Source organism: Hippoglossus stenolepis, chromosome 9, assembly GCF_022539355.2.
Source record: "Hippoglossus stenolepis isolate QCI-W04-F060 chromosome 9, HSTE1.2, whole genome shotgun sequence".
Taxonomy (NCBI): Eukaryota; Metazoa; Chordata; class Actinopteri; order Pleuronectiformes; family Pleuronectidae; genus Hippoglossus; species Hippoglossus stenolepis.
In genome coordinates this window covers 19,741,149-19,755,786 of record NC_061491.1, presented here as the reverse complement: position 1 = coordinate 19,755,786, position 14,638 = coordinate 19,741,149, and the positions used below count along the sequence as shown (strand labels likewise).

At 39.3% G+C, this 14,638-nt stretch overlaps 1 protein-coding gene across 1 annotated transcript in view; it reads right to left on the bottom strand.

Moving 5' to 3' along the window:
* The window catches only part of ipo11 (importin 11), a 106,510-nt gene that overhangs the window by 17,035 nt on the left and 74,837 nt on the right, over positions 1-14,638 (bottom strand). The window contains exons 28-29 of the mRNA XM_047341270.1: positions 9,070-9,165; positions 6,838-6,922 (exon numbers count right to left, since the gene is read on the bottom strand). Coding sequence (XP_047197226.1) covers positions 6,838-6,922; positions 9,070-9,165 — 181 coding nt within the window. The remainder of the gene's footprint in view (positions 1-6,837; positions 6,923-9,069; positions 9,166-14,638) is intronic.

Below are 14,638 nucleotides of genomic sequence, written 5' to 3'. Positions count from 1 at the left end.
TTCAAGAAGTGGTTAATTGCAGCATATTTGCAATCCTGCCATCCTCTAAGAGCCTACAACTCCCAACAGTCTCCAGGACAAATGGCCGTAAAGCTGAGAAGTGACAGAGATGGAAACTAATTTGGATCTCTCTGTATGCCTGAGGCAGCACAAAGGAGAATCTTTATATCTTGTGGTGCAAAATAACACTGTCAGCGAGGTCTGTTATTCAACAAAACCAAATTATGCTGACACTGATGGTCTGCTTGAGACTAGGAGCAATAATAAAGCAAGAATGGCATGTCTTCATTACTGACGCTTTGTGTGGCCCACAGTGAATTGATAACACACTGAAACTCATTTCCTACAAATATATACCTTGAGGAACCTCTGGAGTCAGTTTGATTGTTCATTATAAATGGAATAATGATAAACTGTCCAATGACAAAAACGATTTCATGATTAATTGGTAATTCATCAAAGCTCATAAAACATTTTTGTTCCACTCTGAGCATTGATAGCTACTGGGTAATAATCAAATAAGTACACTTTGCCATCTTTTCCTTTGTTAAACATTCAATATTTAATGGGATTGCCATTTAAGGTAACTAAATAAGCTGGATTGCTTATCACGAAATAATGAAAATTTAAGTCCAATTTCATCACTAATTAAGCTATGGAATAATATTTGCCTTTGCCTAAGAGCAATAACAGCCACAGGACAAGGAAGTAATAGGTACAACTCTTTATCTTCCTCTTCTCAAATTTCAAAACATGAACATTTAATAGGATGCCCTCTCAAAGACTCCATCAGTAAATGTTTTACCGGAGGAAGTCTTCTAATTGGAAATTTAACTTGACTGAATGGGGATTACAGAGGCAGGAGGTCGACAAAATATTTGTGATGCTGCACACTTCACACTGGAGTTTGAATTTATCAATTCAGATTCTCATTCTAATCCAAATATAGTTGAAATTATTATTTGTTAAGGAAAGGGAAATAATTTCAGTAGAAGCTTATTTTTTCCACTGTTTTTCTTAAGATTTAGGCAGAAAGTGGTAATTTTTCATTAATCATGTCTTTTACAACTATATTTGATTAAAATTGGCAAAATAAAGAATAATGTAATGGTAAAAGGGATTTGAATGTTTACTGTCCTACATTTGATTTTGTCACCCCAACATCAAAAGCTAAAATGGTAAAGAACATCTTTCATTTAGTCAAGAAAGTATATCAAACTTTCTTTTAACACACCCACCTTTCTATATTGCTGTCTAAGGAGTTTTTAGTTGGCTCATAATATGTATACTTTTTATAAATTTAAAATTAGCACGATCACCTATACTTCTAAACTGTTCTAACTGTGAACCTAATGTTTATTTCACTATCATATCCCACCATCACTAATCGCAGAAAAATAAAAACCACACACACTGAAACCAACTCATTAGCGTAATAGCCTGGAACCAAAATCTCATCAGTTACACATCCTGAACAAATGCTATAAATGACTTAAGTGAGCATTCTGTTCAAATAAATCGAAACTGCATTTAACAATAAACAGAGAACACAAAATGGGACATTTAAAAAGTGGGCGAGCACGTGGGCTGCTGCAGAACAGCTGTGACTGAATTCAACATACTACGTCATGCGTCTGATTGTCAAGATGTGGCGCTACAGAGTGAGAGCAGCTTCTTGGGCACAGAACTCCATATGCTGTCTTATAAGGTCAACGGAAAAGAAAATAGGAAACAGGGGAAACTGAGAAAATCGTAAATGATTTGCAGTCTGAAAACACTCCAATGCATAATATCACATCTGGGCAATATCACCATTCAATTATAAGGTTTAGCAACCCCCCCCCTCATCATATCCCAGTTTTTCCTACATGATTGTGTTGAATTTTGTCTATTATTTTTTCCCCATTTCTCTCATCAGTTATTGGCAACTACTCACAACAAAAGCAGCCCAATACCACATGTGTGTGTTGTGTGTGGTAAAAGAAAAAGGAATACACTCAAGTGGGTGTGTGCTGACGCAGCACAACAGACGGAGCACATTAGTGCTCGGTGGAGAAAGTCTTTGATCCCTTTTCTTGTTTGATGGTGCTGACCTTGTAGATGAAGCACAAGAATCTAATGATACATTATGTACTGGTGCCCAAACACAGCGTCAGTTAACCCAGTCTGCCTGGAACACTCGGATCAAAGTGAGGGACAAATCAGAAGATGATGAGGCAATCTCTGACTGAAATGATAGATGAAGAGGAGAAGAACACAGAGCTGTGCAGGACACCTTCATATGAACCCAACACCAATGCTTAGAGGTGGACCATTTAGATTTCCTGCTGTCTAGGTTTGTCTCATCTACATAAATGAGACCAGACATACCACATCCTGCTGGAGTAATTATTAATTAAAGGTGTGGAAATATATCTCCAAGCAGAACATGGGTTTGATTGGATGTTGATGTACTGAACACAAACTGTAGAGCTGACAAATACAAAAAAAAACACTGTTATTTTCAACTATAAACCAGTATTATCCCCTAAATGTCAAGTCCATTGGCAATTGGTGTGATCAATATGATGTCATCATAATAACGAGAAAAAAAGGGCAGTCTTTACTGGTCCATTCTCACAAATGTAAACGATGACATAGGCAAGACTCTAAGGTCCGTTTCATCAGATACAAGCCAAGTAAATCAGAACGCTGGCTGAACAAAGAGTGTTTGTGCCTCTCATAAAAAGCTGCTCCTGCTGCTGGTAACATTAGAGACCCTTCACATGCTACTGCAGAGACAGAGTCAGACATGAAAGAGATGGACTCCTCTTGAGTGGTAGGAAATCTAACACTAGTTCTTTCTCATATGCCAGATTCAGAGCACAACCAATTTATCTGGTGGCTGATAACGAATTGACAGATATGTGCTTTTAACAGACATGTCAGTATCTGCCCTTGCTGATATAAAAACTTTTATATCACAGAATAAACATTTCAGGACATATGTGCATTTATGTTGACATTTAATGTTAAAATGTTTTCATTCAAATTCAGTACATTTAGTTGTATGTGTAAGTTTATGATTAAACTGTAGAATGTCAAGCCTATATCACATTTCTTTGTCATTAGGGTTTAATAACATCTTAGAGATGATTTTTATTTATATAAAAACATAAATATATACATACATAGGCCGATTTTTATTTATAGGGTTAATGTGTTAATAATACAAGTTTTTTCTCCCTAATATCGGTGTCAGGATCGGCAACCAATCGGTCGGACTCTCTTCTTCATGGCTGCATAGCTGTGACTACCAATTCCTGCAGACCCCCCTACAGTCCACTACTACCTTACTCCTCCGTTTGTTGTTTAATATGCCAGGACAGGAGGGATCTAGTAGAATTTGAGGGTGTAATTATTCTTTAAGTACAGAGCAGCCCACATTTTAGTTTAGCTTCAATATTGTCAAGCATAATTCACTGGCAATTTATCAACAAATACAGCAAATGTCCGATTTTATTGCCCGGCTGATTATTTTCTTAATTAAATAATATCTAGTGTGACACTTCTGTTCCATCTTAAATTTGAGCTGAACTTGTCCAATAGATAAATGAACCTTGAAATTGAGTTCTGAGTCAATTACAAGCAGTTGTAAATCAATTCTATTTGAACAGAACATGTATAGAATGATTGAATAAAGATTCAAAAGAAATCCAGCTGTCTTAAGGGGCCGAGACACCAACCATTTACCACAATGGACCTGATTCAGATCCAGCCTGGCTCCTTTGCTGTCATCTCTAATATCACTGAATAGCAAAACCACTTTGTTTCTTACAGATTCAGCAAAAGAGCGTCACAGTTTATTTTTAATGTCTGACAACAGATTACATAAACATGCATTAAGATGTGTTGGCAACTTTTAAGAGCTTTACCCTGGAAACATCCATCCAATTCATGAGTCTATGAAAAAAAGCACAATGCTTCCTGCAGCGCTGGGAGCTGTGGCAGAGTCTCTGTCCTTTTAAAAGCAAATTACCGTCACAGTGCCTCATGAGAGTCAGACAAGGTCAGAACCACAAACAGGACACACAAGGCAAACAGAAACCTCCCATACAACATAACAATACTGTATGAGAGGAAAACATTGGAATGAGGGATGTGAATACCAGTGATAGTGCTTATTTCTCAGATTTCGCCCTGTATTCAATCTATTCATCCTTTATGCAGGAATGCAGGTGTCCCAAAGGGAGCAGCAAATAAAATTCAACGAGGCAACACAGCAACGTCAAACAAATATCCCCTACAGGCAGAGGAACTGTGATGAGACTGCTTGATTAGCAGAGGTTCACAAGTACAATGTGAGAGAGTATGATAAGGACAGATGAAGGAGAAAAGGGACATGTCGGGTGGGTGCTGAAGGCGTGTAAGGTATTCAATTATGGACAACTTGTGTTTACATAGGCAGAGAGTTTAGTTTTGTGAGTGAATTAAACATTTTTGGATTCACTGAGTTGTTTTATTAACATTTTCATTGCTGTATATACGTCAGCAGGATTACAAAACAAACTTCTGAAGCAATTTCCACAGGGGAGGGAAGGGGAGGGGCATGACTCAAGGAACAGCCGATTCAGGAATTTTTGGGAGATGGGACAATGCCCTTGGCAGAGGTATGCGCTCCCCGTGCGCCATTCTAGTTTAACAAATGTGACCAAGACAGGTACTAAGCCGGACTTTTCAAAGTCAAAGAACAAAATCCTCAGTACTCGGGTGATTAAAAACCATGTACTGGCATTCCTCAACTACCCTTTAAAAATAGTGTAATACCTTCTTCCCTATCGGCCGACATTGAAATTAAAACAGGAAGAGCAACGAAAGTGCACAGACAGTTCATCCACACACATAAAAGATAAGACTAAACAATGACAAATCTAAACATACAAATAAATTACAAAATACAGAAAAGTCCCAGGTTGTTTACTCCCACGGGTCACAGGACACCACAGGAGCAGCATCTGGACCAGGGACATCAGTATGGATATACCACAACTATTATGGATATATCTGCAGTAAGCCAACACTGGCAACTACATTGAACAGCCTCTGTATCGAGTATGACACATCTCACTTTAATATTTAGTGAATTACAGCCTGTAAGTGAGTAAGCACTCGTGTACTTAATTATTCACTTGCACTGCAGAGAAAGAGAAGACAAGTATAGCAGGACTCGTGACCATCTACACACACCTGCCTTGGGAAGGAGCTGGACAGACTCCAGTCCCTGTCAGGGAGCGTTTCAGGTGCTGACCAGTGCTGTGTATAGAGGTGAGTCCACCTGCTGTACACTTCTTTAGCATTGCTTCACCTCCTCCATCACCTCAAGCCCTGTCATCTACGGACATGTGACTTTACCCATCTCAAGTTGCAGTTTTCGCAGCGAGGCCTCCTGCCTTCACCTGCTGCCTGACCGGCAATGCAGCGGACCCCTACAGCTCATCCTGCAGATGGTGGACACACACGCCAGATCCTGATGAAAGCTGACTAAACAAAGTTGAGTGCCACCGAGTGCAAGTGCACCTAAAAAATAATTAGCAATGTGGATGAGGTTGCTTTAAATGCTTTTATCCCATACGATGCATTGGCAGTCCACTGTCTGAGTAAATTAATCAAAGTGAGGCATTGATGCATGAAGCTGTTTTTTATGAAAATGGTCTCTCTCGCTCTTTCCCACTGACATAAACATACATTCTTTGATGCACATGAACGCTTTTACACAAATATTCACACACCTGCCAAGGACAGCCGCCAGAAGGAAGCCAAACTGGAGTCAATAAATGTCACAGGTCTCCTTCCTCATTAACTTTCTCCTCTAACTCAAAACCGTCTCACATGGGCACACTATCCACTCGTGCACGTGGATTCATGCACGTACCCACACCCACACACATTGAGAAGCAGAGAGAGGTGCGACTTTAAGTCTCCTCTTCTCTATTCCCTGGAGCAAGAAGTTGGGGTCTGGGCTGAGGTGATAAGTACAGTGGGATACTGCCCAGCAAACATACACAAACACACACAAACACACACAAACACACACAAACACACAACACACAAAGTCACACTAGGTAATAAATACAGCTGCATTTCTTCATTCAAACCCAAATGATATCTAATTTGTTAATTTTGCTGAGGCACTCATTTGGAGGAGACGACACAGCGAGAGACGCCAACGTCATAATAAAACAACATTTCTTACAATGTTAAAGAGTGTTTACAATTTCAGAGCCTCAACAGACACTGTGCAGCAAAGGAATGCATGCACCTATATACATGCATACTGTTGAAATGGTATGCATCCCACACCTAGACGCCATTTATGGATGCTCGACAATATCTATGCTTACATAAAGTGACTCGCAGCATGCATCTATGACACACGCATGCCAGCAGCTGTGCTTATGTGATTAGATGGCGCTCGAACTGAAAAGCTGCAGCAGCTAAGAGGTACATATGAATTATTCCCTGACTAAGGAGTGCAATGAATGACCACATTTCACAGTTTGCTTGTACATTTCTCTGGCCACTAAATCATGGGACTTGTTTTTGTGAGTATTTTCCTCTTTTTTTTCCCTCGCATTTTTATAAGAGACATAAAGAGAATCACGGGGGGGGGGCAAAGATTATTTGTGTCATCAAAGAATAAGGAGAGAGAGAACTCAGTAATATGAAAAGAGAACATTATATTACTCCTTTTCAAAAAATATCTAAAATGACAACAGGACAAGATGAAAAAGAAAATATTTTGGTCGTTGTGAAATTAAAACGGAACTGTGTGCGTACAAATGTGTGCATCTGACTCACCAGTTTCTTCCTCTTGTCCTGTTCAGTTGGTGGCTCCTCATCGTCACTTAGCTTGGGCTCCTCGAAATGACTCATCAACATGCAGCTGCAAACACAATAATATTCAACTCAATATTAATAAGCGCACATAAACCGGCAGAGTAGGAGACAATTTCAGGACAAGTTCAGCAGCACACGCGAAGGCACGGAAAAAAGACAAAAGGCTGAACCCTCTGGCTCTTCTGTGCACGGCACCGACTGCTGTTCATATTGGTTGATAATATGCATGCAGAGAGAATTACAAGAGAAACCTTTGTGCCCAGTCCAGAGTCTGTGTATGGTCTTCCTTTCTTTTGTCCTTCTTACTTTATGCTCATTGTGAGTGGAGGTGAGGAAGGGGGGGAATCTTCAATTTCATATTACCTGGCTTTCACGTGTCAGCTTTTGATAATTTATGATCAGAAATTCAAATCAGTTAATAATTTACACACAGATCTCACAGAGCCATGTAGCACATTTTTTCCTCCTTGTTTAAACATCTGTCAGACAAGTTCACTGTTAGTTCTCTCAGCTCTCATGTTTTCTGCCACAGCAGGGAAAACTCTGTGATACGCTACCTGATCCAAACCTGTTTCTTAGAATTAAAGTTTCTATCCAGCTAAAATGGAACAGCGAAACAGTTCGCTTGGGAAATGTTATCTTTGGCTTGATTAAGTTCAAATGGTCAGAATTTTTTTCCCCCGTCACACCAGGTTAGTTAATAATGTATCTGAAATCACTTTTTTTTTACCTCTATTAAACTAGATCACAATCTTACCTGACGTTAATCAACTGCATTGACCTATCTCTGATATGCTCAAGAGATATTTTTAATAGAATAAACTGTTTCCTATAAAATAAATGTGTTGCTGTTTAGTTTTGCAGAAATATGACTATTAGGAGAACAGAAAACAGACAGACATAGCAACTACACTAAAAATAATTAGGCAGTTAGCAGCTGAAGAGCCAGATATTTTCAGGAGTTGGGAAATTTGGAATATTGGAAGAGGCCAGAAACTCGACTCCAAATGAATGATAACGATGCTCCCTAACTGCTTGATCAATAAATAAGCAATGGTTGTCCACAAAGTTATGGCTTTGAACTTAAAAGGTCAATTTTAAAAAGTCAATTTTATGATCAGAGCTTGTTTCTATTGTCCCCAAGGGCCCCAAAACAGATGGTGCAGATTTAAACTAACTATTGTGACAATGTCATAAACACGGTGGTGAGACTGAGTCACATTTTAGGCTTTGCCAAAAAAACAAAGAGCAACATACGGCCGTTTTGTCTTTCCCCTTTAAAAATGTTCTGTGCTGCAACTGAAACTCCCATTTACCAGTCATTTAGATTTAGTAATCAAATATTACATTTTGTCCTTGGAGAGTTCAGTACAATAGAAAGGAATACAATTTTGACACTGTACTTTCACGCTGCACTTAATTTCCAAATGTCATACTGTTTCCCTTTCATTCTTATTCCACACCATACTAGAACAATGCAGAACCACTTACGAGAATGGAGGAATAAAAGGAAAGTCAGTTCTAATTTTAAACATTGCTTAATTTTTTAAACACAGGCAGGAGGATTGCATTACTCACTGGTACCCGTCTCAGTTTGTTGCCTTAACAAATAGTAAATCCACAGACATGTTTTGGCTCCGTATGAAGCTCAGCAGGGAACCAAAACAATTCAACACGTCTCCTGCAAATAAAGAAACACTTACACTAACCTTTCTACAAAAATTTGCCATTCATTTCACACTGGCACGTCTTAGCAGGGCGCTAAGTGTTTTCGACAGCAGGGAAAAGGAGAGTCTGCACGCAGGTTAACATCTTCTGAGAAATGGGTTCGATGCTACCGGGACAGAGAGCGGGAGGGCAGAGTGATGGGGCAGAGTAAGTGTCGAAGGGCGGCTGTGTTAGTGTCTCCTTCCATAGTGAGACGGTGTTTTCTGGGCCATTTCACAGGCCATTATTTATCTGAGGAAATGTGTCCGGGGCCACACCTCCACTCAGCCTCTCCTCCACTGTCATTTTTCATAAGTGAGAGCTTCTTTCTACAAAGTTTTATCGTTGTTGTTGATAAATTCAAGCTTTCAAAACGAATATTTCAACTGTTTTCATACGTCATGTGGGAGATTTGTCCAAATTACAAACTTACAAAGTAATTTATGCATTTTATGTCCTTGTAGCTTTGGCCTCCTGCATACTTACTCTTTGTAGGTGCTTGTTTCGGTATCTTCTGTCATGACATCATGCAGCGCCTCGACGGAGATGTTGATGATGCCACAGAACTTGTCCTGGATCACACTGATAAAACACACACAGACGACACAGACTCATTAGCAATGACAGTATAATTCACCAGCTGTGAGTTTGAATGAGACAGAATGAGAGGTGGGTGTTTGTCCGACAGAGCAAACGGTCATATGGAGCAACATGACAACAGCGTGCAACGGTGCAGGTTTAATCCTGATGAAGTGGCTGTCAAAGAAACATAAGGCCACCCAGAGGAAAGAGTATCCGTGGCATCAATCAACTGACATCACTGGACATCTCTGCGTCACCGTTTCACCTTTGGCTTTTGGAATTAACAACCACTTTCTATCCCTTCACTTAGCAAGAACCTTTTACTGCAGCGAAGCTCAAACAGAAAGGAAGGGTAATCAAAAAAGCACAAACAATAATGTGGGTAAAAGTGCACTGAAAACATTTCTCGGTTTTTATGATCTTACAAAAAAAACACGCGGCTATTGCAATAATCAATCACATAGAACAGAGGGATTTTCCTGCTGTAACGGTAGTTTTATTGTCTCGAAGCAAATATCTAAAAATAACTGAAGCGTATTGTCTTTAAACGAAGCCTGGTGGGTTGAATCTTTTTTCCCCACAGCCACTATGGTGATTATTTTCAGATACTATAGAGCTCCTCTGGCTGCTTGAACCTGAGATCTTTAAAATATGCCCGCTCACAACACCCACCAGCCGGATGTGACATGAGCCGCAGTCATTGATAAATTATTTGAGTCATTCTTCAAGCACTGAGAAAGAAGTGGGGGTTTCCCATGACAGTAGGGATAAAGAGTGGGCAGGGAAAAAGCACAAAGTGTGAGTATGTGTGCGTTTTAGGCACTGAAGCATCAAAGCTTGTCGGTTCAGGTACATGGTGAGATAGACCCCGGGCAGTTCACTGAGCATGAAGTCTGGCAAAAGGAATGGAAGATCAGTGCCTGGCAGACACATATGCAGCCAGTAAATATAGATATTTCTCGTAAGGAGAATATTTGCCATTTAAACTGGTTAAGTATGTACTCATCAAGACTGAAATAAGATCCTCTCACATATAACATGAACTCTGGACATTTTCCTGAAATTATCCAAAGGGACTGTAAGTGAAACGCAAATGTCGATGTTATGTGAGTGCTCACATGTGAGAACACAGCAGGAAAATGTCCGGAACATTCACAGCGAAGGAGTGGGTGTGTTGATGACGTCTCAAACCCCGACGGATGCATGATTGAAAAGAACAAATAGAATAGAAATATCTCAGGATGTAAAAGATGTGTAATACACGTGAAAAACACTGAAGAAGATGTACATTTTTAAAAAAACATTCAAGACATCCAAGAGCTTTTGAGTCAAGGGCTGACAGCGGAGTTAATGTGCCATTAGCAAAAACACGATTTCCACTGTGAAATTGAATACGTCCTCCTGCCTGCTCTATTCATCCCAATGTTCTGGACATTTTCCCGTTTTTGTAAACACGTCTGACCTGGACAATCCAGCACAGAGGAACGGAGGCTAACAAATAATACAGGCGTTTATTTGAGTAACGGCAACAATCAAGTTTAAAGACAAAAAAAATGTAACCTGCCAAAACCAGCTGGAGTCACGACACTGAAGCAGAATTGATCAGATGTGCAACTGCTAAGTAGAAATGTAAAATGATAGCCAGTTAATTAGAATTTGCTCCTATTTCAGAAAACAAGTCACAGGATACTTCTAATAAACAAGGTTTGATGGCAACAGCGACACACGAGGGAATCTATTGTGGCAGCAGCTAACCAGGTTCATGTATTAAGAAACTCGCGTTGATGTCGGCGCTTTGACACTGACAGCCTCAGAAAGTACAGACTATGGAGGGGGGGGGGGAGAGAAATCCTGAAGGAGCCATTTGCAGCTGTCAATAACATTCCTATATCAAGTGCTGAGTGCCGTGTGGAATTTCTCGACGGAACTACGTCTGCTTCTACAGCTGTGCTGCTCTGCACACATTCACCTTATTAGATTCACTCCTTCGGAATCTTACTGGACTCGCCTCTGAATTCAATCCAGTCCCTTACGTAAGGTTGAGGAGCCCATAAAGTTCTAGTGCTGAGCATGACCGGTAAAATATTATCATCTTCCAATGTATTATAGACATGTTGAGAAATTGCAGCACAGTTAAACATGTGGCGTTCTGGGCATTTGCATGTATTGAGTGGAGTAGTTTAAAATTATTTATTAATTATTTTCATAACACTATTTCAAATTGAGGCCTGTAGGCCCACAGCGAGTTGTTTTCAGATGAATAAGAACTGCGTACTAGTATATCTGAGCTCCAGCATGAATGAGAGGAGGCAAATAAATACTTCAGGCGTTTTGTGATTGTCTGAAACACAAAGAATGAAAAACTGAGGCAGGTACATTTTTAATAGTTGTTCATCTGGAACATTTCACATTTGGGAAAGGAGTGTAAAATTCAAGTTAAACATGTGGTGTTCTGAGCATTTGCATGTATTGAGGGGAGTATTTAGAATTTATTTCAAATTATTATTTTAACACTATTTCAAATTGAGGCCTGTGAGCCCCATAGCATGTTGTTTTCAACACTGTGTTCTGGGACCTGTGCCGGCTTCATTACACAGACATGAACAAGAACTGCGTACTAGTATATCTGAGCTCCAGCATCAAGGAGAGGAGGCAAATAAATACTTCAGGCTTTTTAGATTGACTGAAACATAAAGAATGAAAAACCGAGGCAGGTACATTTTTAATAGTTGTTCATCAGGAACATTTCACATTTAGGAGAGGCGTGTAAATTCATCACCGACTGTCTAATAAAAGTCTCAAACTAGCAGCCGTAGCAACAACTGGATGCTGCCAACATTTTAAAAGATGACTTATTACCCATTAAAACATGTCTGTCAATTCAATTTCTGTCCAGCCCTAACATCTCTACAGTGATTATTTTCTAATCCCTGACTTGTGCTGCTGCTTCATGCTTGTCAGTCAAATCAGTGTCGTGTAAAAAAAAAACGTATCTGAAAGCTGACGGGTTAAATAGAAAGACACACTAGTCACAGCAATAGTCTCTGTGTCGTCCTGCCTGCAAAGATAAAAGGCAGCTGCTGGGACGCATGAAACATCGACCAGGGACGGGGCGACATTTTCTGTGAGAATTTCTGACCCACAGTATTCTTTTTTTCCACCCAGCATAACATTTATCATCAAGCAGTATCCAGATTTTTTTCTGTGTTCAGTGGCATTTACAGATTCGCGGTCTCTGGCAAAATCTTTTCAATTTAAAGAAGTAGTAGTGGTACACTGCTGTTATACTTCCTCATGATTTAATGTTCTTAAACCAATGGTTGTTAGCCTCCAGCAACCTGTCCAGGTGCAGTTGACATCTATGTCTATTCATATACGTAGTAGAAACTTTACTAGGTATTAAGTGTATCAAAAGTTGTTTGTTTCCAAAGAATAACTTATTGTGAAATATGCTGTTTTTATTACAAGGACTGTTTTTGCAGAGGACTGACAGAGAGCAATGTCACACGACAATCATGTGAAGCTGCAAACTCGGCTTCACACACATCTTCAACCTGACAGCAAAACATATTTAATGCCCCACAATTTCGAGGTGGGAATTTTCTCCAGAGCTATGGTGTTAAAATGTGGGGTTTTTTTGCACATTGTGGTGTCACAGTGACCTTTTGGACTTTCGAAGAAATCCCCCCCAAGGAATTCCAGTGACATCGCATTCACAAGACCAAAAAATACGATGTGAGGTGACAGTCGCCTTGACCTTTGACCCCCAGATTCTGACCAGTTCATCCTTGAAAACAAGTAAACGTCTGTGTCACATATTTTGAGATCCCCGTTAAGCGTTCCTGATATGTTTTGTCGCAAAAAAGACCTTTGACCATCAGATTGAAATCACTTGATCCTTGAGTGTCAGTGATGCAATATAAGCCAAAATAATGAAATACCCCCTTGTAGGGACTTCCTGTCTTGTGATCACGATCAAAAGACATTTGTGCTGAATTTGAAGGGATTTCTTTTGAGCTTTCCTCAGATGTTACGTCAGTGTCTTTGACCTTTGACGGGCAGAATCTCATGAGTACCTCCTTGAGTCCAAATGAACGTTTGTATTAATTCCCCTGAAGCCGTTCAGACATATTGCATTCACGAGGATAGGGATGGACATGACGCCTCTGGACCCTGTTTCCAGCATGAAGGTATAAAAAGGCAGCGATGTTCCAGCTGAGCTTGTACATTGAATACTGTTGAGCTTCAGTGATTTTAGATAAGTGGAAGAAGATGGGGTTAAAAAGTTCTTCAATTTGGTTTCAAGTGTTTCATTATTAAATTCAAGCCACGGGGTTTTAAATTAAAATCAAAGCTACTAATTAAGGTGAGAAATACTTTTATGACAGCACTGAGGATTGACCCTTACGGACAAACAATTAGGAATTCAAAACCAGATTTCCAAAAGTATATGTGTGAATAAAAGCAATAATTAAAAATCAATAGTTTACATTATCTCAAAAGGGAGAAGTTTGATTTAGTAGTGAACATTAGTTTACAAATACAAGTAAAAATAGAAATGCACAGGTGTGTGTATGCATGTATTCAATCTACAGTCAGGTGTGCTGGAATGCATTAAGTCCTAATCTTTACTAGCTGGGAAACTTCATTTGTAACCCTCATTTAAGTTAAACCCACAATTAAAAAAAATCAAATCAAAGGTTTTCAGTTTATACAATAATCAATACTTTGATGAGACAAAAACTCTGGCAGAGGAAACTTTAAGAAAACACTGTTACAATGATGATCAGACAAAGTGTGAGCGCAGCAGATCCAGCTGATAAAGATGTGCATATTTATTTACTAAAGTTCATACTCTTGTCGAGTATTGGCATTTCATTACAGAAGCTTTGCCATTGAAAGCAAACTGTCAGCGATGATGAACTGTTACGGCAAAAAAACCGCTGAACAAGAGGTTCTGATGACTAAAGCAGTCTTCTGTGAAAATGGCCTCATGGTTGTGCATGTTAAATACAAAATGAAACATTCTAGTGCCCTTGGACTGCGTAACAATTTCTGCTGCTCTAAAGTTTAGATAATCGAAAAAGAAACGAGACGCTTATGAATTTAAGGAAGTAAACTAATCATAAAAAGCAAGAATAAAAAGCTGAATAGCAAAGCAGTCATATGAAGACAGAAAAGTATACGTGAATGAGATATGTTGTTGTGTAACAGAAAATACATGTTTGCCAAATAGATCAAAAATCAGTCTATCACGACAGGAGACACATTTCAAAACAAAGATCTAGGAACATTGGAGAGTCAGAAATGAAAAATATGTAATTATTACCAAACAAATATTATCCAGCAACAGGTAAAGTCTCAGAAAAGGAAAATATCTTGAACTATTAAAAATATCCTGATACACAGAAAAGACAATCAGTTATGTTATATGATTGCAATTAAAATAAATCTTCAAGATCTTCTTTAGATT